The 26,304-nt window shown below is 39.9% G+C and overlaps 1 protein-coding gene across 4 annotated transcripts in view; it reads right to left on the bottom strand.

Annotated features, from left to right (window-relative positions):
- Iws1 (interacts with SUPT6H, CTD assembly factor 1) overlaps positions 1 to 25,904 on the bottom strand; it is a 41,113-nt gene extending 15,209 nt beyond the window's left edge. The window contains exons 1-13 of one of the 4 annotated variants that reach the window (XM_085833649.1): positions 25,404 to 25,904; positions 23,010 to 23,125; positions 13,002 to 13,908; positions 10,143 to 10,335; positions 9,394 to 9,451; positions 8,898 to 8,995; positions 7,195 to 7,345; positions 6,431 to 6,513; positions 5,196 to 5,325; positions 4,082 to 4,199; positions 3,045 to 3,156; positions 2,377 to 2,433; positions 252 to 363 (exon numbers count right to left, since the gene is read on the bottom strand). In XM_085833649.1, coding sequence (XP_085689775.1) covers positions 252 to 363; positions 2,377 to 2,433; positions 3,045 to 3,156; positions 4,082 to 4,199; positions 5,196 to 5,325; positions 6,431 to 6,513; positions 7,195 to 7,345; positions 8,898 to 8,995; positions 9,394 to 9,451; positions 10,143 to 10,335; positions 13,002 to 13,908; positions 23,010 to 23,125; positions 25,404 to 25,437 — 2,169 coding nt within the window. In that variant the 5' untranslated portion in view covers positions 25,438 to 25,904. The remainder of the gene's footprint in view (positions 1 to 251; positions 364 to 2,376; positions 2,434 to 3,044; positions 3,157 to 4,081; positions 4,200 to 5,195; positions 5,326 to 6,430; positions 6,514 to 7,194; positions 7,346 to 8,897; positions 8,996 to 9,393; positions 9,452 to 10,142; positions 10,336 to 13,001; positions 13,909 to 23,009; positions 23,126 to 25,403) is intronic. The other 3 variants (XM_029471891.2, XM_029471893.2, XM_021150798.3) reach the window with 3 other exon arrangements.
- Between the last annotated feature and the right edge of the window lie 400 nt (positions 25,905 to 26,304).

Here is a 26,304-nt window from a genome sequence, read left to right as displayed (position 1 = left end):
ATTGATGACAGGGAAAGTGTCAATTGTGACAATTTCACAATAGAAATGTTTAAGCAGATGGAGAGAAAGGGAGGTGAGGATCCGAGAAAGGAGGTGAATTTTCTTTCTCATGATTCTTTAAGTGATTGAATGAGTACCTAAGAGATCCCAAAACAGATCTCTGTGACTCAAACCCTAACTGCTATAAACATTATTAAACACAGAGAAGGGAAAACAATTTAAACTGTCCTGCTCTTCCTCTGCTCACTCACCCTGGATGACTCCATTTCTACATTCCACTTGGGCCTGACAACATAGTCCTTGTTTGATGGCATTGGGACTCTTGCACGGGCACAGAAGCCAGGATCTCCAGGTCTAAGAGCCCTAAGGAAGGAAAGAAACACACATACTGCTTACTTAATTGGCCACAGCAAAGGCTAAGTGAGATTTTGCCCTTTTATTCCTTGGCCCACCCCATTCAGCTACAACACTTTAAATCTTAACCACAGACTACCTACCTACCCCTCATTACATGGCTCCTCAATGATAATTTCCTCTTTATTTGTATGAATTCTTGTTTCTCCTTGGCTTTAGATGTTATCATGCTCTATCCTCTCCAAGGCTAGTCTCAAGAAAATGTTTTCTTAAATTTATGTGTCTCAGCATTTGCTTTCATCTATGCATATGTACCGCAAGAAAAAGGAGTCAGACCCACTGGAGCTGGAGTTACAAACAATGTGAGTGCTGGGAACTGACTGCAGGATCCCTGAAATAATAGCAAGTATTCTTCCGACAAGGGGCCCTCAAGGCCAACTCCTAAGGATTCAGACGACTTGATGACTCAGGATGCTGGTCAGGATTATTTGTTTCAGAAGCTGAATTCCCCATCTCTCCAGCTCCAGAGTACTCTAAATCCTAAGTTTTCTAACCAAGTCTCAAGAGTCACCAGGACTTGAGGAAAAAATTAGATTGTCAAAATGATCCCCCAAAGCTTCATATATCCCCATAGTTTCCCAAAGTTCCATGAATGCCCATAGTTCACAAGGTCTCTGCATATGCAACTCACACATTTTCATTTGTTTCTTCTTATAGAAAACTTGTGAGGTCACTACAAATCCCCTAGCAGCTCTATGAAGTAACAGAGAGATGCCAGTGTCTCTCTCAATATTAACTTTGCAAACTATCGCACATCCCAGCCAGGATACTGATACAACCTATCTCCCTTACCTTCTTAGCTTTACTCAGGACAAGTTTTACTTGTGCTTATCTGTAGTTCTAGGCAACTTTGAAAACAACCATACTACACTAAGGTCACACTTCTTAAGTGAGTCAAGCCTCTCTGTCAAGGTCTGAGCAGTTAAGCCATTCAGTCCTTTGGAGCTCCCTCTAAAGGAATGGTGAGAGTAGACCTCTACCTCTACTGGGAGCAGGGAACAAACATCTATACTCTCATCTCCAGGCTCTGCTCCAGCATGCACTGACACATCTTCACTACTGGCTCCTCAGCTACACTCCTTTGCCAACTTGGCTAGTTCATTTTTATTTGAGACTCTAAATTGAACATTTACCCCTGCTTTGGATATAACCATCAAGTTTATATGTCTACCCTGACTAGACTCCATGGTGGTTCTAAGAGTATCATAGAAACATATGGAAGGGCTAGAAAATAACTAATTTCTTCAAATCTACTTACTCTTCCTACATTTTGGTAGATGGTTCTATCACTGTCTCTATATTTTGGTTTGAGTCTTCAATTGTAAGCTGACTTCTCCCCTAAATATGTCACCAACTCTTCTACAATGTCTTCTCAGCCTCTGTTACCCTACTACGAGCCCCATTTAACTGTATCACTCACTGCCTTCAGCCCACTGCTCTAACCTGTCCAAATGATGCCCTCAGAGCCAGAATTTCTAATCAAATATGACAGTTTCACATATAAACTCAAAACTTTCTGCTAAATCATAAAGAGAAGCAACAATTCCACATTTTGATCTCAGTTGGGCTCCTGCTAGTTCACATCTGCATTGCTAGGATCTCACAGTGCCGCCGGATCAGCACATCTGCCATTTTGAAACCAGGATTGCATATGAACCCATACATCTTGGTCTATATCCCTTCATGAAACTACTTGATAGCATGGGGAAATTTTTAAGTTCTTTTGTATTCTTTAAGACTTAAAAGGATTCTAACACTTACCAATCAACAACAAAATACTTGTTAAATGATCTATCCTCTTAATTCTTCAGAGCACACAATATACTGTTATATATTTAATAAACATTAAATTGAAAAAAATTACCCTTTGTCAAAGGAACACATAATTTAATTTTGTGCTTATAATGAAGTAAAAAGAAAATCTTCTCTATAAACTAAGAAAGATCAAGACAGAACTCTTACTTTTCTTCTCCTGTTAGGACCTTCTCCAGGTCTCTTCGTGGGGTCTGACCACCAGTGCTGGAAAAAGAGCAAACAGTGAGATAACAGAAATCTCAAATTCTTAGAACTAGGGAAAAGCATGAGAAAATATCACATTTATATTATAACTAATACTTTATACTGAACCATAAAAAAACAATTAATTAAAAGTATGTGTGTGAGAGTATGCATGTGGCGGTCAGAGGATTACTGGAGTTAGTTTTCCTTCCATCTTTACTTGGGTCATGCGGATCACTCAAGTTGCCAGACTTGCACAGCAAGTGCCTTTCTGCTCTGAACCATCTTGCTGGCCTGAGAACTTGTCATTGTTTTAATGTATTCTTCACTGTAACTGTCATTTGTGCAGGAGGTTTCATTCTGGGTGACCTACCCAAACTATACTTATAAATGATTGCCCTGCCCTTCCAAGATATATCCAGAATACTGATAAATTAAACCAATAACATTTTTTTCCTCTTACAGTTTAGGAACAGGGCTGAGAAAGCTGTTTTCTGCAAATGTCTAGAACACTACCATCTCTAGCACTGCAACCCTGGGAGAGCATATTGTACTCAGCTGTCCCAGAAAGGTCTTCCCTAGATGCCATCAGATTAAACTACACTTGTGCATTCATACCTGTTCCCTCATACCTGCTCATTCTTCGTCGCTGTGGCATTTGTTCTAGATCTCTCTGCTCCCTTTCTTCTCTTGTCATTCCTTTATAGTTTGAGGTAAGACCAAATATGGGCCGAGACCACTCATCTGCAAAAAGGGAAAATAATAAGAATTTAGTTCACAAAACAGCATTTTCTCCCAGGCCTTTAAATAAACATAACCTAATTCTGGGCAGTACTGTAGGTATTTATAGAGTATTTCTTTCTTAAATGTGGCACATGGGAAAGATGAAAACCAACCTAGAGCTTCCAGTCAATCTGTACTTCAGTTAGGATCTAGATCTCTCTGTCATAAACAAGGAAGCATATGAAAAGGTCTTGGAGGCTGACAAGAGCAACTGTGGCTAACTTTCTTTTTGTGTTTTGGTATTTTTAAAAGGTTTATTTCACGTATATGAGTACACTGTAGCTGTCTTCAGACACATCAGAAACGGGCATCGGATTCCATTACAGATGTTTGTGAACCACCATGTGGTTGCTGGAAATTGAACTGAGGACCTCTGGAAGGGCAGTCAGCACTCTTAACCACTGAGCCATCTTTCCAGATCTTGTGGCTAACTTTCTTGATAGTAGTTCTCCCTATATATCCTCTCATTTAATCTTTGTAATAGCCCAAAGAAAACAAACAAAAAAATATTTCTATCTCTTTATTACAGATGTAGACAAGTGTGAGGCTTAGGTTACTAGCTGAGGGGTTGCAGGAAGGTGGTGGAGTCAATTCTATAATCTAGGCATGGCTAACTCCAGGGCCTGCATTCTACCCACTCTCCATGTTCTTGGGCCACAGCTAGAAGACATGTTTTTAATTGTTGTAGTTAATACTGGAAAACACATTTAAATAGTCTTAAAATCATTTTAAGCATAAGAAAAAAAAGTTAATACCTATGTGAAGGCACAAAAATTCTTCTATTTCACTTTACTGAATCATTTAAACAAATATTGGAAAAATACAGTGTTTATATATGCACCGCTCTCTCTAGACATTAAACAAATACAAAGCCAACTTCACATACTGATGAGCTTCCCTGCCATATCCTTGTTGGACCTTGATTCCTTAGGGTGTTTATACAGATACATCACTGCTCGGCCAATCCCACTATGCTTCAGGGTCTCTTGGCTCACACTCGGTAGCTAGGGAACAAAAACATACACATGCATATTAATTCACTCATAAGCTAGGAAGTATGTTAATTTGAGATCTTCAAATCCTCCTTCATTCACATTAGAACTAATATAAAACTCCATTTTCAGGATCTGCGAAGACATGGAACATCCTTTGTGCCGACATCAAAAGCCGGCATCTTAGTATTAGTGAAGTAAAACCTAACAATGTGAAGAAATATGAACTACACATATGTAAGAGAACAGCAGCTCAACCTAGGCTGTGGAAAGCAACAAACCTAAGCCTGAATCTAAGCATAGCCACCACTAGCTGCATGGCTTTGGACAAATCATTTAACTTGTCTTAGTTTCCTCATCTATAAAATAGAGGCAGTATGCCTAACTTTACAAGTTTTTTGTAAAAGACCAATAAGCTAATACACTAGCACAGTGTTTTGCACATAGAGGCTCCTTCCAAGTTTAGATGTTAAGCGACTTGTCTAGGCTGTCCTAACCACGCCAAAGAGTATGACCCAACTGAAGTTTATCATCTCTAGATGTAGTACACTTTCAATTTATTTATTGTTTTATATATAAATACACTGTAGCTGTCTTCACACACACCAGAAGAGAGCATCAGATCTCATTACAGATGGTTGTGAGCCACCATGTGGTTGGTGGGATTTGAACTCGGGACCTTTGGAAGAGCAGTCAGTACTCTTAACCGCTGAGCCATCTCTCCAGCCCGTAGTACACTTCCTACTTCAAGTGCCTCTTCACAACATGATCACTACTGGACTGCTCTTCTGAGAAACCACTGGCTCCACTAAGAACTCTTCCCTTGAAAACTGCCATTAATCAAGTTTAATAAGGTTTGTTTGTTTTTAATGCTCATTTTACTAGGTATGGTCACTTTTCCTAAACCCCTTTTCTGGCATGCTGTAGTAGAACAAAATTTACAAGTAAATGGTACAAAATACACATCAGATACTTAATAAATTACTTAATAAATTATCTGTGGCTAACCTCTTGCAGAATCTTTAACAATTCCTCCCGAATCTTCAGTGCAGGCAAACTCCTATCTGGTAGAGGTGAGAGCCACTCTTTAATGGCAGACATCACACCACTGTCAATAAATGTTTCTTTAAGGTCCTGCCTATAACAGTAATGATAATAACAATGAACACAGTAACTACACCAAGTCTATCACGCTGACTTTATTTACATAGTGACATCTCAAACTGCTTTTAAAGAAAGTTTGTTTATACTGTTTACTCAACTTCTATTCTAGTTTCAAAAACAGTACAAAAGTTAGCTTCCAGAACTGTACAGATTTGACAAATGTAACCTGCTAAGATATGCAAGCTTTACAAATTAGATTAATACCATTATTAATGATACAGACAGTAAAAAAACAATAAAGTCCAATTATTACTAAAAAAGAAAAAATCTACTAGAATAGTTTCACAGTAAGGAAAATACCTCAATTGAACACAAATATTAAATTCTGCTTTATATTGTAAAATAAACTAGAAAATACAAAATATCTATGTGAAGTCTGCCAGATAGCTTTTCCTACCGCAGTGGAAAAAGCAGTTCCAGTTGGCTCACTGGAGTGCTATGGCATTTCAACTAACAAAAACAGGTCATCACTCTATGCAAAGAAAAAAACAAAGCTGCTCATGACTACAGCAAACTAACAAAAGAATCTGCAACACGGATTTAGAAGGAGCTTCATTAAAGAAGGAGCAGTGACTGTGATGTACAAGATTAATTGAATCAGGACAACATGAGCTCTAAGCAATATCTGCTAAGATTTGCTGTTTCCAACTACCATGGGAAAAAAAGAGATGAAAATTTACAAGGTCTCAAGTGTCTATAAAGAATAAAATCAATAAATTTCCAGGTTTTCTTTAATATTACTAGTTTTCTGTTTGTTCTGTTTTCAAAAGTTTTTTTAAAAAACTTACGAGCCAGGCATGGTGGCACAGGTCTTTAATCCCAGCACTTGGTAGGCAGAGAGGCAGGCAGATCTCTGTGAGTTCAAGGCCAGCCTGGAAGTTTACGTAGAGAGACCTTGTCTCAAAAAACAAACAAAACCCCCCAAAATGTATGAAGAACGGTAACTGAGGAAAATGTACTCATCCCTGATTTCTATGGCCCAATAGAAGGGCATAACTATTTAATGGTTCTAGAATAGTGTATGGCTTGAATATCATTTTATTAAAAGAAAAACATTTCCAAGAAAACAAAATACTTACTTTTTAAGGTGCATAACCACAGTAGGCAATAAGGTTAATTTTTTCAGAGCTGGCTTTTTTTGATTATTCAATTGTCTGTCTTCCTATTTAGAAAATAGACATCCCCCCCCCAAAAGAAAAGGTTTAAAATAAAGTAACATTAACTCTTAATAGGCAATTATAATCACCATTCTAAACCTTAAAATAGAAATTATGTTCTAAGAAGAAAGCATAAGCTGTCTGCCCAAAGCCAAACTCCTTATCTGTTTAGTCAATCAAACCCATAAAATTGTTACATCATTGCTTTTTAACCATCAGAACCAAGAGGCAATGTCATTTTCACTACTGACAAGTTTTCAAGTTTTTGGAGTTTATTCTAGTAACAAAATATAGCTGAAAAATGTTGGTTTCTCTTCAAGAATTATCTTCCTATGAGGAAGGATATGACCTATTACCAAAAATATTTGAATAATTTCTCCTTTTTATACACTTTATATTTGAATAGACATCAACTGTGTTCGTGAACCAGATAGCTATAAAAACAAACTTCCCATTCACTTAAAAAAGACTCACTTTTACTTACAATTTCTTTTCCTAATAATGTGGCTGAATCTTTTCAGTTAAGATTATTTATAGAATTAAAATTTTTTCAGGAAAAGATTATTACAGAAAGCACGGAACCTTTTATGGTAGTCTAAGCTTAAACATTTAAAGAAAAAGATGCCACACCATCAATTTGGTTGAGGGCAGGAGGGGAGAAAGGATAACCTAGAAGAGACACTTACCTCAGCAGCTTCATTCATCTTGACAATCATGGCGCTCACAACATCATCTGCATCACTAATAAAAGTGCCCCCATCTCGATTTCGTCTGCGTTTGCCACACATGCTCTTTTTTCGTTGTAACATCATCTCAAAATCTGACAGAAAGTCCATACTGGGCAGCAACACAAAATCAAGCTCTTTATAATCACACACCTTCTTTAATCAAATTAAGAACACCAAATTGGCCAGGTAGTGGTAGCACATACCTTTAATCCCAGCACTTGGGAGGCAGAGGTAGGTGGATCTCTTAGGAGTTTGAGGCCAGCCTGGTCTACAGATCGAGTTCCAGGACAGCCAGGGCTACACAGAGAAACCCTGTCTCAAAAAAACAAACTTCTTTGACTCTAATCTTGAGTCAAACTGTTTGTTTGTTTGTTTGTTTAAGATTAATTTTATGTGAGTACACTGTAGCTGTCTTCAGACACACCAGAAGAGGGCATCAGATCTCATTACTTACGGTTATGAGCCACCATGTGGTTGCCAGGAATTAAACTCAGGATCTCTGGAAGAGCAGACAGTGCTCTTAACCACTGAGCCATCTCTCCAGCCCTGTTGTTTAGTTTTAAGACAAAGTTTCTTTGTGTAGTTTTCCTTGTCCTAGAACTTACTACATAGACCAGGTTGGCCTCAAACTCAGAGATGCACCTGCCTTTGCCTTCAAAGTGTTGGGATTAAAAGCACGAGTCACCACCACCCAGCTACATATTTTAAAGCTCATATATGCATAACTTCCTACAACAAGAAGAGGACTTTATGTCAGTTCTTATTCTACCCACTGTAAACTTTAATCACAATGAGGCCTAAGTTTTTCATATGCCACATTCACACCTGTTGTCTGTTAGCTTGAAAAGGAATAAATATCTCAAGTCCTCAGTCAAGAGCACTCAATTTAGGTGTACTGCCTTTTTAGGAATAGGAAATGTTAAATTATTTAAACGTTTTTGCCTTATGAACCATGACTAGAAAAAAATTAATTGCTGCTTTTTAGTTCTGAAGAGCACACTGAAACCACAGTGACTGTAGGCATGCCAAGGGCTGCTCTTAAGCTATCCTCACTTAGACCCAAGAGGGTGCCACCTCACTCTGCCACTGGTCATGCTAGTAAATCCACAATTCTGAAAGCAGCACCCAAGTGTGGCTGCTTAATTCTTGCACATCATTAAAGAGAAACTTTACTTGCTAAAGCATAATCAATCTTTACAACTGTGAACAGTGCTCAGTCTAGGCTCCCATTCCCCCTCGTGGTATCATCTCTTTTGTGAACATGGTTTGCAATTATCTTAACAAAAGTAATCAAAGTATAATTAAGAAACATTTTAGTGCTGACTTTAGATTTATTTCCCCTGCCACCCAAAATGAGCCTCCCCATTTTTTTCATATCACATAATTTCTCGGTAGAATCTATCTTGTAAAAAATAAATTAGGAATGTCAAGTAATGGTATGATATCTGAGCACAGAGCAAATAACAGCAAACAATTCACTAATACTATATAGAGGAAGTGAAGGGGGGAGGGGGAGGGGGAGGGGAGAGGAGGGGGAGGGGAAGGGGAAGGGGGAGGGGGAGGCCGAGAAACATACTCTTCCAAATCTGGAAACCTAGATGAGAAACAGAAAAGCTCAATGTGTCCCTCCCTTTACTTTTCTCAGTACCCCCACCACTTACTGCTTGCCTCTCTTTATGTTATCATCAGAATCAGAATCTTCTGCTTCCTTTAGCTGTGTTTCGTTTTTCTCTTCCTCCAAATCTTCTTGGTTAAAACCCTGAAGGCACAGTGAGTTAGCCCATTATAACCATCTTACAGATTTCCTTCTGCAAATAACTCCCAATTTTTCATGTTAAATAATATATTCACAAAAGACAAAGATACTGAATAGGTATCAAAAAGGATGTAACAAAAGCTCCCTCCTTATCCCTAATCTGGGATTTTTTTTTGATCCAGATAGGTCCATACCTGTATGAGCACGTTCATGCTCTAGGGTCTCCTTTTATTATATATATGCCAGCATACTATTCATAGCATGCACTTTCCACATTCTACAACCTAAAATACTTCTATTCTTTGTAAGGCTTTCTACTATTTCACTGTAAGTATTATAGAACTGCTGCACAGAAATAAAACAAAGCATACATAAAACAAATAGTCCCATCTTATACTTACCGTAAATTCCTCTTCCTCTTCATCACCAGATTCTCCAAATATATCTGCAATAAGATTTCTAAAAAAGAAAATATAAGAAGATTCATCTGGGGCTGGAAAGATGGCTCAGCAGTTAAGAGCACACTGTTCTTCCAGAGGTCCTGAGTTCAGTTCCCAGAAACCACATGGTGGCTCACAACCTTTTGGGATCTGATGCCCTCTTCTGGTGTGTCCGAAGACAGCTACAGTGTACTTATATAAATAAATCTTAAAAAAAAGAAGAAGATTCATCTGCTTTCTTACATTTGCATATGCATCATTTTTACAAACAAGGCATAATTTATGGACAGTAAAATGTGCAGACCTTAGGCATCTAGTTCAGCAGGCTGTAACAAATGAACACGCATATAACCAGTGCTCTACTCACGAAGCCTATTTTCCCAGAAGTTTCCTCACAGCTGTTTCTTACTTGGGCAGTGCTGAACCCACAGGTGAGGGCGTTTGGTTTTGTTGTTTCAAATACTCTGATTGAGTTACATCCCCAGCCCTTTTAAATTGGCCTTCCACAACCAAAACCCAGAGGGAATATGATTACTGACCCCAGCACCATGTGTTTTACCAGTTCTTAAACTTCATCTCCTTTCATCTCCTTCACTCAGCATAATTCTCATGTTGTGGTCTGTGGTAATACTTCAGCTCAAGTGCTAAATGGCCCAAGGCATTCTACTCCTGAAGATCCCTTGGAAGCCCCCATGTTCGTTCTCACTTACTCTTCTTCATTGCCGGATTCACTATCACTCCCAAACAGATCCTTCTCTTCTTTCTTCTTTACAGAAGACTCTTCTTTCCCAGCTTCTTCTTCACTGTCAGATGCTACTGTCTTCTCTCTTTTGCCTGACTTGTCTGATACAACATCACTATCAGAGTCATCAGCATCAGAGACAACTCGACTCTTCTTTGCTGCTGTTAGAAAATACAATCATTCATGCCCAGTTAAAGGCCCATGATGCACAAAATTGAAAAACTGAGGACAACTCTGGTACACATCAGATACCTGGACAAACCTCTGAGCACACATAAGAAAATCCAACTGACCATCTCCAGTGCATAGAACTAGCAATCTCCGACCTTCAAGGAACCACAGTCAAAACTATTCCCATGCCTCACCTTTTTTCTTTATACCCACTGCACACTTAAGCGCACCTTTTTTTTACTGTATGAAACTGGTTTTTTGAGACAGTGTTTCTCTGTTTAACAGCCCTGGTTGTCCAGGATCTTGCTTTGAACTCACAGAATCTGCCTGCCTCTGCCTTGTGAGTGCTACAATTAAAGATATATATGCACTACCACCCCTCAACTCTGGATTGAACTTTTAATTTTGATTATTCTCCTTTATATATTCACCTAATTTGTTTATGCATTTTATTACCATTCTTGGACAGTATCTTTCTTTTCCTTAGATTTATATTTTTCTGTTTGGCCCTTATGTCTTTGTCTTCCTTGTCCCATTAGTCTAACTTTACCTTATTGTCTTTAAAAAACAAACAATTTTTACATTTAACTAATTTTGTGTTTGAATTTTTTTTACCACTTAAGTGACTTTTTCCTTTTAAAAATTTTCTAATTTCCTGTTCTTGCTTTCCCTTCTAAAACATCATCAGCTTTCATCTAATGTGCCTCGTTTCTCTTTTCCTGCCCTTCCCCGTCTTCCTTTATCTCTCTGATTATTTCCATCCTTGTCCTAGGTAACTTCTGACTCCACAGCACACTCTACAGTAATGCTGCCTTTTCCAGTCCTCTGGCCACTGGTGTATTAGGTGCAATGGCTAATTTTAAGCATCTTTCTAGATCTCGTGTGATGCTGCTGCTCCTACAGCAGTTTGTCTCCTTCTCACTTCCTGTATGGGATTGAGCCTTCAAGAGTAGACTGCTGGGGAAGATGACTCCCACCCCCAGATTAAGAAAAGACATCCAAACAAGAGTTATATAAATCACCACACAGAAATACAAGAACTGTGAACAGGCAAAGCTACATGACTCTTCAACTATGGAAATCAAAGGTACTGACCCAGCTAAAATGTAAGACAAAAGTTTCAACACTTTCCTGGTAAAATGAACAATGACCTGAAAGGCTACACAGCAGATGAATCTGATCCATACCCCAGAGAGAGAGAGAGAGTGAGCAACACACAGGGAAAAGGCTACAAAACAGATGAGAAACCTCAATGGAAAAGTCAGCAACACAGAAGGAAAAACAGCAAGAAAACAGATTTTAAGTGAGGGATATGGTGGAGAAATTGTTAGAATCAAACCCCCAGTAAATGAAATATGACCTAACAAGCAGTTTTCTGCTGTAACAACTCTTATTCTAAAGGAATGTTTTGTTTTGTTTTTTTCCTAAAAAAGACAAGTTGCAGAAAAGGTGAGGATGGAGTCTGAGGCAGTGAAGACTAACAGTCTGTACAGCTATGGTCTCTAAATAGAACCCTCTAAGCCCTCTCCTACACTTGATCTTAGCCAAAAGGCCGAGAAGCGATTCTAAGCCCTCTCCTATGTGGGTCCTCAACAATGTTTAACATTTAACAACGAGAAAGACTTCTGAAGCTCAGTTCCTGTCCGAGTGACACTCGAATCAGCAGTTGCAGAGAATCCCAGCCTACTATAGATACAGACAACAGTTTTCATGGGAACATATTTCTTTAACATACTGGCTTTTCTAAGAAAGAAAAATGAAGTCTTTTATATTGGCAATTAAACCATTATTTCAAGCACACAGTTAATACAGTGAAGTTAGAATAATTCAAAGAAAATTTAGCCAATGATAGGAGAGGGAAATGAGTGTTTTTATTATATTTTAGAATATCATGCTAGGTGTTGGGATTTAACTCCGTGGTTCAGCACCTGCCTACCACCAAGCGCAAGGTCTTGTTTGACCCTTAGCTTAAAAAAAAAAACATTAAAAATAAGGCAATTAGAATGTCATGTTGGAAAACAATACACACCTAACATCTAACATTAACCTTAGAGATTCAAAGCCAGTCAAAGTGCTGAGAATAAGTGACTATTGAATGCTCAACCATGAACGAGACATCTGTATCACGTCCTCTCAGTCTCAGAAAATAAATAAGGTAGAAAGAACAGGGAGAGCCTAAGAGTCCGAGGAGTGGGGAGGTGGTGAGGACCAGAAACTTCCAATCATGACTTGGCTGTTCCACTCTTGTCACATCAGCTATGAATACCTGCCCAAGACTGGGACCATCAATATATGGTCATGTAGGGGAATGAATTTTTGAAGCCCCATCCTCCCTCAGTTAATGGTTGGTAGGGAAAGGAGAAATATTTTCTTCGGCAGTGGAGCCACTGGAAAGGTGCACAACTTCCATAAGGTAAACCCAATAAAACTCATATGGTTACAAAACAAAAATAAGAACTGAGTATGAGGGGGAGTTGGACAAGACAGGATAATGAGATAAGTATGATTAAAATACATTATATACTTATGTGAAAAGGCCATGAAGAAACTAACATTACAATCAATATATGCTAATAAAACATTCCAGAAGAGGACCCAATATTTTAGTTGTAACTAGAGTGAATAAGGAAAGCGACAGTCCAATAGGAATACTTACATGCGTTGCCTGCGTCATCCTCACTATCAGAAAGCACAGCCGCCTTCCGCTTTGCTACTTTCTCCTCATCCCCCTCCTTTTCTTCATCATCATCACTGTCAATTTTTTGCCTTTTGGGTTCTTCCTCCTCGCTGTCAGAGCTGTGGAGTCCTTTTCTGTCTGTATGGCCGTCTGACTCATTCTGCACTTCAGAATCTTCCCTCTTATTCTCCCCATCACTGTCATCTGAGTCTGGCTTCTCTTTGTGTCTGGAGGCATCCTCAGCTTCAGAATCACTAGCAGGTCCTTTCTGAGGGTCCTCACTTTCCGAGTCGCTGACTCGGGGTTTGGGGAGCTCCTCGCTTTCTGAGTCACTGGCCTGGGGCCTTGGGGGGTCCTCACTTTCTGAGTCACTGATCCGGGGTTTGGGGAGCTCCTCGCTTTCTGAGTCACTGGCCTGGGGCCTTGGAGGGTCCTCACTTTCCGAGTCACTGACTCGGGGTTTGGGGAGCTCCTCGCTTTCCGAGTCACTTATCCGAGGTTTGGGAGGCGCCTCATTTTCTGAGTCACTGGCCTGGGGCCTTGGGGGATCTTCACTGTCAGACTCGCTGGCCTGAGGCTGCAGAGTGTCCTCGGTTTCAGAGTCACTGGCTGCATGCTTTCTAACCTCTTCCTTTTCAGAGTCACTGGCATGCCCATTAAGCAGCTCTTCATTTTCAGAGTCGCTCCCATGTTGGTTGACAGGTTCATTTTCAGAGTCACTGGCAGGAGACTCTGCATGCTCCTCAGAGTCAGAGTCACTGTCCTTTGGCCTGTGAAGCTCCTCACTTTCAGAGTCACTGGCATTAGCATTGGAAGGCTCATCATTCTCAGAGTCTGTTCCATTATGTATCTTGGCCAAGCCATCTTCTCTATCACTAGTTTCATTCTGAAAAATTTAGAAAAAGATAGCAATGTCAAAAAAAGCAGTGAAACTTTAAAATTTTTAAGCAATTGTTTTAAATGTAGGAATTTGTGAATACTAAAAGAAGATTTTTTTATCCTATACCTATACAGACATATCACTTTAAATTAAGGCCAGTCTGTGAAATGAACTGTCATAGTGTTATAACTCCCAAAGAGAAGTATAATCAAGCCTGTATAGCATGCTTCCAGATGTGGAGGGTCTCAGGAGTTTAAAATGGAGCCTTAATTCCTCACATAATTCTAGTGACCCAAAGAAACCACTACAGCCAATTTAGAAGGGGGATCTTTATAGGACTGCAGGAATATGTTTCTCAAGAAGAAACAAAGAAGTGTAGCATAAAATTTGAATAGTTTGGATTTTTCCTTAAAAATGGTTTTCATTTTACTACCATTGCAACAGCACAGCATTTCAAAGAAATTATAACTGCTATACATATTCACTGAAATATAACAAATTTAGGAAGTGTAAAATTGTAAACTTTTTAAATGTTTTCTTGAGCTCTCAGTAAGCACTCATTGACTCCTTGTCAGTGAGGAAGCAGGCTTCTAGCACGTGTAACACAGAGCCTGTGGGACAAACATACAATCTTATGAGCACTGAGCTTTTACCTTAGCACACTTCTCATTGCAGAAGAGTGCAGGTAAAAAACTATGCAGAAAGTCATCTAAAAAGGCAGGCATTTTAAACTGTTTTCATCACAAAGGTCTATTATTAGAGCACAGAAGGTTCTCTAGTGCACAGGTACATACACATTTGATGAATGAATAATAAAGGCTTAAAAGGATAATACAAAATTAAACAAACATTAAATAAATACTACGCTCAAAGTTGTGGATGTTTCCCAGGTCCTGTTCCTAAGAAAGTATTTGTCTAAAGTCAGGGAAACACAAGAAAATACGTAAGAATTTGATCCACCACTATGAAAGTATACAAGATATTTTGTGGCGGGGGCCCAGAGGTATCCAGACAGGGTTTCTCTGTGTAGCCCTAGCTATCCTGGAACTCACTCCGTAGACCAGACTGGTCGTGAACAGAGAGATCTGTCTCTCTCTGTCTCTTCAGTGCTAGGGTCAAAGGTGTGCGCTACACGAACACCTGGCTCCTATCATTTTTACTTCTTCTTTTTTTTTTTTTTCAGTACTGGTAACTGAACTCAAGACTTCATACATGCTAGGTAAGTTCTACCACTCAGCTCTACCCCAAGCACCATCCTCCTTTTGGGAGATATTTCAAGACAGGGTTTCTATATGTAGCCCTGGCTGTTCTGGAATTCACTCTGTAGACCAGGCTGGCTTCCATCTCAAGAGATCCTCCTGCCTCTCTGCCTCTCAAGTGCTAGGATTAAAGACACCTACCACTACCACCTGTTCTATCATTTTTAAAATGACCTTTATAAATATCCAGACACTCATCCATTATGTGGCATGAAAGGATGAAACAGAGCAACCACTTCGGACAAGAAAGAGCTAGTTCTGGGCATGAAGGCACAGAACCTGGGAAACAGAAGCAGTCAGATCTCTAGGAGCACAAGGCTAGCCTGGTCTAAATAGTGGAGTCCCAGGTCAAGCAGAGCTACTTAGTGAGACCCTGTCCCAATACAAACAAAACCAAAAAGAAAAAAAGAGACAGAACTAGTCCCAAGAGACTCTAGCAGGAGACAAAGACATTACAGAATTTGAGAAGATGATATTAGAAACAGAAACTATGTAGCTAAAAGGTTTAAAAGTTATCAAAATATTTTAGAATTTTAGCAAACTGAAAACTAAACTTTAAAAAAAAACCAGAAATCAGACATGAGTATAAAAAACATAACAAATTGTCATAAAATTTCTTAAGAAACATTGTTTTTATTCAAACAGGGTCTCAAGTATCTCAGATTGGCCTCAGGCTTGCTTTGTAGCTGAGGCTAGATAAGCTTGAACTTCTGATCCCTCCTGCTTCTACTTCCTGAAAGCTGAGATTATAGGCACGCACACCTACATCTAGGTTATATGGTAGTAGGTATTGTACTTAGGGTCTTATAATGTGCTAAGCAAGCACTCTATCTACTCAGCTACACACCTAGCCCAAATGTCATCTTCTTAAGGCAAAACATTCCCAGTTAGAATGGTCAGAAAAAACAGCACTCTGAGAGTCTGTGCCCCAAGCTTTCTTTGCAACAATTCATGCTTCAGTTATAAATATTGGTTATCTATCATAAATATCTTGTTCATTTTAGCATTCAAATAGTATTCATTCTTACAGACTAGCTCCATAGCATATAACGAAAATAACTGTCCTTTTGGTTGTAAGCCTTAGCCTTTAACTGCTGAGCAATCTCCTAGCCTCAACTGACATTCTTAAAGTGAAAAGCAAACTGCTGTAAAGCAATCATTTGTATTATGAGGAGATGAGAGGGGAAAGAAGAGAGTCTAAGAAAAATCATAAAATAGCACAATGCTATTAATCCAATGTAAACTCCCAGAGAGAATTGCAATGTCTTAAAACTTCATTTTTTACCATTAAGATATAAAAAAACAAAGCTACATTTTAGAATATCCCCCGTCTGTCAAACGCTACCTTGCAGTGTCAAAAAACAAAAGCAGTACTGATGACTAGAAAAGTGATTTTTACACAGATCTGCAACAACCCCGCCTGCCTCCTCTAACTCATACTCCCATCTTGACACACAACTCTTCATCTCACTGCTGCCTCCCTGCCTTTCACACATATTTTATTTTCATAAAACTTGGCAGCCATAAAGCTTAGCAAGAATACTCCTCACATGTAAAGCCTTCCTTTTCCATCTTCTCTTCTACAAAGAATAGACTTTGTGCAATGTAATGTGAAAATTAAGAACACAGACTTGAGCCACAGTACAGCCTGGGGTCAAAATCATAGCCCTGCCACATTATCCTGTGATCTAGGGAAGTTTGCTTAATGCCTCAAAGCCCACTATGTGATAGTCAGAGATAGTAATTACACAATTTTTTTTCTTCCTTCCTTGCCGTCCATTCATTTGTTTTTCCAGACAGGGTTTTTCTGTGTAGCGCTGGCTGTCCTGAACTCACTCTGTAGACCAGGCTGGCCTCAAACTCACAGAAATCCCACCTGCTTCTGCCTCCCAAGTACTGTGATTAAAGCCTGGCTATAACTGTACTTTAAAGAGTTGCTCTAAACATTAAATGCACGAAAAGCTGCTAATAACAAATCCTTACTAGTTATATTAATCATAAATCTTTCAAGACACAGCACAACATATCCTATGACGTAGAGCTAGCTAGTCATTACTCTTTAATACCCCACAGCACCTTCTATTTCTACATTGCCAAAAAATGAGACTCTACCATCCCATCATACATTGATCGTCCTTAAGATCAAACACCACTTTTTCCAATTAAGTTTCTTTGTTTTATTTTATATGCATGATTGTTTTGCCTGCAGAGAAAAGTGTGTATGTGTGTAAATGCACTGCATGTGTGCCAGGTGCCTGCAGAGCCAGAAGGCATCAGATCCCCTGGAAGTGGAGTGACAGGTGGTTGTGAGCCACCATGTGAGTCCTAGGAATTGAACCTGTGTCCGTCCTCTGGAAGAGCAGCAAATGCTGTAAATCACTGAGCTATCTCTCTAGCCACCTATTTGCTATATCATGAAAAAGTACTTGGATAAATTCCACACAAAGGAGTCAGAAAGATGACTCTGGCAAAGAGCACTCATTGTTCTTCCAGAGGACCTGTATTCAGTTCCCAGGACCCACATGGTGACTCATAACTAACTCCAATTCGAGAATATCTGATGATCTCTTCTGGCCTCATAGAAGCTGAACACAGCTTGATCTACAGAGCAAGTTCCGGGCTAGCCATATTTTGAGACTCTGGTTCAAAAACAAAGTGCCTAGACAGCACACAATTTGAAAATATCATGGGTTTTTGTTACATTTCATTTTCCAAGAGTAACAGGCAGACAGATGTGGCACTTCATAACTTTCTCTCTGCACAGTAGTAACTCTGGTCTCCATTCCGTGCAAGGTTTGCTCTTACTAGGATGTCAGAAAAACATTAAGACTGGGTCTACAAGAGGCAAGAGTTGCCAAACAGCAGTAACTACCCATGGTCATCCTCCTTCACACTCCAGAATGTCCAGGGGAAGTTCAATGACCTTCAGCCAGGAATCTCCAGACTCCTGTCAATCAGGCAAAAAATGGAGAAACTTCTAAATTCAGCAAGAGGCAGAGTCTGTAATATCAGAGTCAAGATTATATTCCTTCCAATCTCACAGCTTATGATTCTAAGGTAGAGATCCTATTCTAGACCAATCATAAACTCAGGCCCTATTACCACCCCACCCAAGAAAACTTTCATTTTGGAAGAAGCAAGATATCCTGCCTTAACATGACTAGAATGGAGCTAAATCCTGGGTAAATGCATTCCAGATTAGGGAATCCTATCTTGTGTGCCATCCTTAATCAAAGGCTGTACCTCAGACACTGTCACTCTTCCCCCAGCTTGTTAAGAACATGGTAATGAGATGCTACCTCATTCCTACTCTGGCTGAGAGCTCAGCTTCTGGAGCACTGGAAAAAAACAGGCTTAAGCTAAATCACTCTTTTTTTGTTGTTGTTTTTTGTTTTTTGAGACAGGGTTTCTCTGTGTAGTCCTGGCTGTCCTGGAACTTACTTTGTAGACCAGGCTGGCCTCGAACTCAGAAATCCGCCTGCCTCTGCCTCCCAAGTGCTGGGATTAAATAAAGGCAGGCGCCACCACCACCCAGCAAGCTAAATCATTCTGATCACTTCACCAAAGAAATGGACTTCACATATAACCAGATTTAAGGAAATTGTGGCAGAAAGCACTTGGGAAGAGATTCTTGACACAGGCTACTCTATAGGCAAGTTAATTTTCTGGAGAGCACCAGGGACTAAGACAATTAGGAAGAAGGGCTAGACTTTACTGGAGGACCAGAGTTTGACTCCCAGAATATACACAGTAGTTCAGAATAGTTTCTAATTCCAGTTCCAAGGGATCTGATGCACTCTTCTGGCTCTGGAATGAACCAGGAATGAGCCAGGTACCCAGGCACACACAGAGGCAAAACATACAACACACATAAATAATAAAAAAGACAGCTAGAAGTCATTCTTGGATTGGACTAGAATAATGGTTAACACTGTTCTTAGAACTACTCATTCTAAGGAGCCAGGATTTGGTGGGATTATTTTATAAAGCAATATAAATCACATTGCATTATTCAAAACAAGGAGCAGCAAAGAACTTCACTGTCCTGGTGTGGTGAAGGAAAAGGGGCTCTGACCGTTTAAAAGCCAACAATAATGAGGGACTCCCCCCAAATAAGCACTTAACAAACCAGAGTACAGGCTAAAAACTAACAGTACCTCGTGGTGTTACTATGTAGTTAGGCACAGAACTTTGTCACTATCCCCTCAACATGTATGGTAAGGAATCTAGCAATGACTGAACAATGTGTCTATTACACAAGAACCATACCTTAAAAAATTTGTTTTTTAGACAGAGAACTCACTTAGTAGCCTAGGCTAGCCTTCATCTCACAGCAATCCTATTTCCAAAGTGTTAGAATTTCAGGCATGCGCCACTCACTTTGCTTGGTTTACCATTTTAAATGTAGTAAGAACCCAAGACTTATACATGCCAAGAACACACTCTATCACTAGGCCACACCCTTCATCTCTTGTGTCATTTGTAGTATGCAATGTGAATGAGCATCCTTGATGTGGGTTTCAGATGGCAGGGATGAGGCAAAGTCCTGGAATCAAATTTCATGGACACATGGGTGACTGTACTGTTTATAATATTATGAAATTATTAAATTACACATAGTGAGATTCTTAATGACATGGAGAAATATTTGTTATTTTAAGCAAAGAGATAAAAATAATATGCAGACACAAAATATACATAATATCTTAAGTAACTTAAAAGATATATACAGTTTATATGCAGGAGGGGAGGCTAATATGTAGGAAAAATAATTTCTACAGGCCATTTCTGAGACAATATGTCAATCTTAATTTCTTTCTTTAAAATGATTTCATTTCCAAGTTTTCCACACGTACATTTACTTCTTTAGGATATGTATCAGTTACAGAAGCAACTGTTAATGTTTACCACCAAGTATGAGGCTATGAGATGGTCACCTTAACAGGCTCTAAGCTGACACAGGCACTGGCTGTTCTTTCAGAGGACCTGGGTTCGATTCTCAGCACCCACATGGTGGGTCACATGTGTCTGTAACTACATTCCCAGGATCTCTGACATCTTCTTCCGGCCTCTGCAAGTACCAAGCACACACACAGAATACAGACATACATGCAGGCAAAACACTCAACACATACACACACATAAAAAAAGATGAAGAAAACTTACACTATTAATAATTCTGTTTTAACATTTTATTTTTAGGGGATTAAGAGATGGCTCAGAGGTTAAGAGCACAAGCTGCTCTTCCAAGAGGACCAGGTTCAATTCCCAGTACCCACTTGGTCACTCAGAACTGTCTGTAACTCCAGTTCCAAGGGACCTAATAATCCTTTCTGTCCTCTGATGGTACCAGGCGTGCACATGGTACACAGATACAGGTTGAGGCAAAACATTCATATAAAATAAATTATAAAGAAATCTAACTTTTATTCTGTGTGTGTTTTGTGCCTGTAGGTTAGAAAGGAGTGTGAGACTGCTTGAAGCTAGAGATAACCCTGACCTGAGTACTGCACACTGAACCTGGAAGAGCAGCAGATACTTTTAACCACTGAGTCATCTTCGAAGTCCCTACACTATTAATAATTCTTACCTGTCATTAATTAAAAATAGAATTTAATTTATTTAAGAGCCTCTAACACTGAGTGACATCAAAACACCTAAACAAGACATTCTAAACCTGCAATTTGCTGACCTCCCATGCCTCTCATAGATTACGGTCCCTACCCTACACTTGCTCCTTGGTGGCCCTTGGGGACTTCAAACACACTACCACTACCACTGGCAAGAGTGTTCTTCCTCTACAGACACAGGCCTAAATGGCTATTTCTTTGGCATCCTTCCTCAACCATCCCCTTTAAATGTCCCCTCTGCAATAAGGCCTACACGGACTTACTCAACATGGAAGACTAGCTTCCATCCTTGTACCCAGCATTGCTCTATTTTTGTTCTATTTGTCACTTTCTAATAGACTACACAATTTAAAATATATTACCTATCATCTATAATACATACTTATAGATATATATTTTAAACATTAAATATATTATATATTATAATATATATTTTAAATATATCCTTATGTATAATATAAATATATGGTTGTAACACAAAATATATAGGAATATACAATACTATAAATATATTAGTGTGTGTAATGTTATGTCTTTCTCCTTCCACTGGAAAATAAACCCAACAATGGGATTTTGATTCTTATGTTCTTTTGGACACTGTATGTCCAAAGCACCTTTAAAAAAAGCATGACACACAGCAGGTGGCCAGTAAGTAAGTTCGATGTATATATGAATGTGAATGTATACACTAAAAAAAAAAAAGGTCTATAATAACAGAGTCAGTATAATTTCTTTTCTTTTCTTTTCTTTTCTTTTTTCTTTCTTTCTTTCTTTTTTTTCTGAGACATGGTTTCTCTGTGTAGCCCTGGCTGCCCTGGAACTCACTCTGTCGACCAGGCTGGCTTCAAACTCAGAAATCCGCCTGCCTCTGCCTCCCAAATGCTCGGATTAAAGGCATGCGCCACCACTGCCCAGCAATTTCTTTTCTTTTTGTAAAAGATTTTATTTACTTACTTTGTGTATGAGTGCTTTATCTGCATGCACACCTGCATAGCAGAAAAGGGCATCAGATCCCATTATAGATGGCTGTGAGCCACTATGTGGTTGCTGGGAATTGAACTCAGGACCTCTGGAAGAGCAGCAAGTGCCGGAAACCATTAAGCCATCTCTACAGCCCAGTATAATTTCTAAGATATATCTACTATTTAAAATTGGACAATCTTCTATGCTTATATAATAAAAATGTCAGTCATAAAATTCTTACAAAAATCCATTCACCTTTATCATTCCTATTTGTTTCAGTGTATACCTATCAAAGATGTATGCTGATTTACTGGAAAATTACAGTTTTATGTTATTAATACTGAAAGGTTATATGACTAGAAAGGTATATTAAGTAGCTTCAAAAATATTTAGGACAAATGTTAAATATTAGGAGATATATACATTTTACCATTTGGTTATTAAACTGTAACAGCTTTTAACAATACATTTGTCATAAGTATGGTTTTACACGCCTATAAACCCAGCTACATAGGAGTTTGCTAAAGCAGAAGAGTCAAAAGTTCAAGGCTAGCTTGGGTTACATAAAGAGTTCAAGGCTCTAGCCTGGGCAATTTAGCAAGATTCTGTCTTAACGATAAAAATAATGCTGGCTAGATGGCTCCATTTGTGAAGGCATTTGCCACTACAGCTGATAACCTTAATTCTACCCTCAGAACCCACTTGGTGGAAGGAAAGAACTAATTTCTGCAAGTTGTCCTTTGACCTTCACGCCCTAGGCATGCTCTGCCCTGACCTTCAAGTAAATATAATAAAAAATAAAAGGCAGCTCAGTGGTAGAGTGTTTACTTTTCTAGCAGATGCAAAGCCCTGAGCTTAGTCCCAAGTAACACAATAACAAACCAAAACAAACACAGCAAAGCAGTACACATTTGAGTTATAATCCTAGACCTTGCTATAGATCAAACCTGTCTAATTCCTGACATACACCTTAATAAATGATAGCCCAGATCATGTCAAGTGGTATTTCTGACTGCTTACTGCCCTTGCCAAATATTATTTACGGATGCTGAAGCCTGCTAATACATCATACACTGAATAAACAGGCACAGCTGAAAACTGCCTAGTATTTGAAATTTAACCCAAGAGAACTTTCTTCTCCGTGATCTTCGGATGACCAGACTATCCCTACTCATTTTAAAAATGCCTCTACCAGTTTTTACGCTTTCTTTCAGGGCATTTGAAGTGTAGGGAAAGGCCCCCGAAGACACTGTACCTCTGAGTGGTGGTCTACACTTCCAGTGTCGGATCCGGAGTGCTGCTCGGTAACACCATCCTCACCATCTGACCCTGAATCCCGCTCGTCCTGTACTGGGGTTGCACCACCATCATCTGCTTAAAAACAAAACAAAACCCCACTCAGGGTGTATAGTGGATGGCATGTGTAATAATGTTTATGACTACAGTTAAAATGAGCATCTACAGCTAAGATGGGCAAAGGTTCTGGACAACAGAATGCTCGTATAAATGCTAATAACTACCACCACATGATGCAGCACACGAAACAGTGAAAATATTTCATAAAGGTGAAGGCCAGAACAAATACTAAATGCCAAGTTAGAAATCATCTAAATTATAGTTTGTATTGTTTTATTGTCTATCTTTCTAAGGCATTTACCACATTCTAATGCGCTATGTGACTTAAGTTATTTTGTCTACTGGAGTTTTTTGATTCATAACTTAATCTTTGGAGCCCAGAATATTGTCTGTTACATGGTATACAGGAAGTGCTTGCTTATGAATGGAGAGCACAAGGAACTTCAGTCCAGAAATAATAAAAATTCATTGAAGTATATAAACTATAATTTGATAGAATGAATAGTATTGTTACCTAACCTTAGCCAATATCTTAAAAATATAAAGTAAAATTATCCTTGAGAGGTACTTAGGGGTATTGGAAGGCATAAGACTTGATTAGCAGTTTAAGAAACAAATAAGTAGGGGTTGGTGAGATGGCTCAGCAGTTAAGAGGGCTGACTGCCCTTCCAAAGGTCCTGAGTTCAAATCCCAGCAACCACATGGTGGCTCACGATCATCTGTAATGAAATCTCTTCTGGAGTGTCTGAAGACAGCTACAGTGTACTTACATATAATAAATAAATCTTAAAAAAAAAAAGAAACAAATAAGTAAACAAAAGTTAAATGAAACAGCCAAGTACAAGAAAGCCAAAAAAAAGTAGTATAAAAAAATGGAATTACTTTCATACTAATGAGATATTCAATTCACCTTAAAGAGTAAAGTTTATACCTGGGCATGGTGGTGCATGCATTTGATCCCAGCACTAAGGAAGCAGAGGCAGGAGGATCTCTGTGAGTTCGAGGCCAGCCTGGTCTACAGAGTGAGTTCCATGACAGCCAGAGCTGTTACACAGAGAAACCCTGTCTCAAAAAAAAAAAACCAAAGTTTATAGAGTAACAATAAAAAAAATAGTTTTGGAACGTCTTAACCAATGTTTTTTCAAATGTGTAAACGGCTGGCGAGGTGAGGGCAGATACGGGGCTAATTACTATCCTGGAATAACGGGAAAACACTGAATGGCAAAAAAAAATACATAACGAGAGAGCCATAATACAGACATAAAATAATTAAAATCAGAAGGGCAGCTAGGCATTCACCTTTAATTCTAGCATTGGGGAGGCAGAGGCAGAGGCAGAGGCAGGCTGATCTCTGATCTCTGTGGATTCCAGGGCAGCCTGGTCTACAAAGTGAGCTTGAGGCCAGCCAGGGTTACAGAGTAAGCTGTCTCAAGAAAATAAAAAATAAAATAAAATAAAAAAAACTAACCAAAAACGACCTAAACAGCTAAAAAGAGGTGTTTGTGTGTGTTAGGGAACTGTCATCTTTTTGCTACCTCGATTTTTTTTTTTTCATGTAACATGGCCTACCCACCATTCACACAGAATTATTTTTGAACTTAATTTTAAAATGCCAATGAACTGAAAACATATTTTGGTATTTAGGCAAAAACAACAGTTGAGGTTCAGGATAACGGAGTCTGTTATCATCACTGCTGTCAAAGTCAAAACAGAAAACAGCTTAATGCTAAACTATTTGTCCAGTACTTTTGAGACAGAAAGTCCAAAAGAGATCGGCACACGGCTGTTTTTACCCAGCAGGCCCTTGCCTTGTTCATCTCTTCGTCTAGGGTGCCTAGCATAGTGGTGCCGATTTCGTGCTGAAGGCACGAAAGTCACTCCAAGTACCAGGGGACTCATTCCTTGCTTTAAAAAGTGTGTGTGTGTGTAAACTTAAAAGACCCCGCCCTTTCTTCCCGGGAAGGCAGGATCACAGGAAAGATTAAATTAGACCTAACTGGGTAAGAGCAGTCTAAGGATGATTCCTGTCCCCCATCGAACCGGAAAACCTCAATTCCCGGCGATTCCCTTTAAAAGCCGTGTCTATTCCCTGGTAGACCTTCCTGGACCGGAAGCTCCCCTTTGGGGTTCGCTGGCCCACGCTCAGCCCCGCCCCTCGTCGCCGGGACACCTGAGGAGGCGGCAGGAAGGGACTTCACCAGGGCATGGATGCTGACGGCGGGCTTTCGGGTGCTGGGCTCCGACGGAGAGCTTTTCTCCTCGCCGCAGCGCGGTCCTCCCCGGCCCGACCCACCTGACTGGTCCCCGCTGTAGTACTCCGAGTCCATGGCAGGCGGGCTCTCGGCGGGGAGTGTCCGCGCCACGCGCCGCCCCCGTCACGTCCTTCCTGGCCGAGTGACCTCTCTCCGCCGCGGCGCGCTTCTGCCTCGCCCGAGACTCCGGAGAGGTCGGCGGCGGCGGACGCCGACGCTTCGCCCAGGAAACGCCAGCTACTCCACAGGGCCGTGCCTTACCAGCCGGCAAAACCAGAAATCGCGCTCAACTTCCCAGAAGCACCTCTGGGGCCAAAATGGCGTCTACCCACGGCCCTCAGAGAAATGCAATGCGCAGGCGCCGTCACCCTGCTGTCGGCCAATCAGGATACGCTATGGTAATATGACGCCAAGGCACCGCCGAGACAGAGACTGCCGGGAGAACCGAGTGGACGCGGGAAGTTCGGCTCTAGTTAAATACCGGCCTCGGCCCGGCTTGGTCTGTCTCCAGGAGGAGTAATGTTACTCCCTTGGCTCTGAGTTCGGGCTTGCCGAGAAAAACATTTTAGTTCTTGCGAAAAATGAAAACTCGCTAAAATTACATTTTACCATTCAGCCAAATAACTGTAGTTCCAATTCCCGCCCATAGTTTAGAAAGAAAGTAGCGAGTTGTTCTCTGGGATTTGTAGTTCAAAGGTTGGATTCCCTTCGCCCAGAAAGTTAAAAATAAGATAAATAAAGATGACTGACAGCCGGGTGTGGTGGCGCACGCCTTTAATCCCAGCTCTTGGGAGGCAGAGGCAGGCGGATTTCTGAGTTCGAGGCCAGCCTGGTCTACAAAGTGAGTTCCAGGACAGCCAGAGCTACGCAGAGAAACCCTGTATCGAAAAACAAAAAACAAACAAAAAAAAGATGACTGACTCGTCATTATAAAATGTTTCA

This window comes from Mus caroli, unplaced genomic scaffold (assembly GCF_978045245.1).
Source record: "Mus caroli unplaced genomic scaffold, Mus_caroli_1 scaffold_19, whole genome shotgun sequence".
In the NCBI taxonomy this organism is placed as follows: domain Eukaryota; kingdom Metazoa; phylum Chordata; class Mammalia; order Rodentia; family Muridae; genus Mus; species Mus caroli.
The sequence above is the reverse complement of the archived record's forward strand: the minus strand, read 5'-3'. Positions and strand labels throughout refer to the sequence as shown.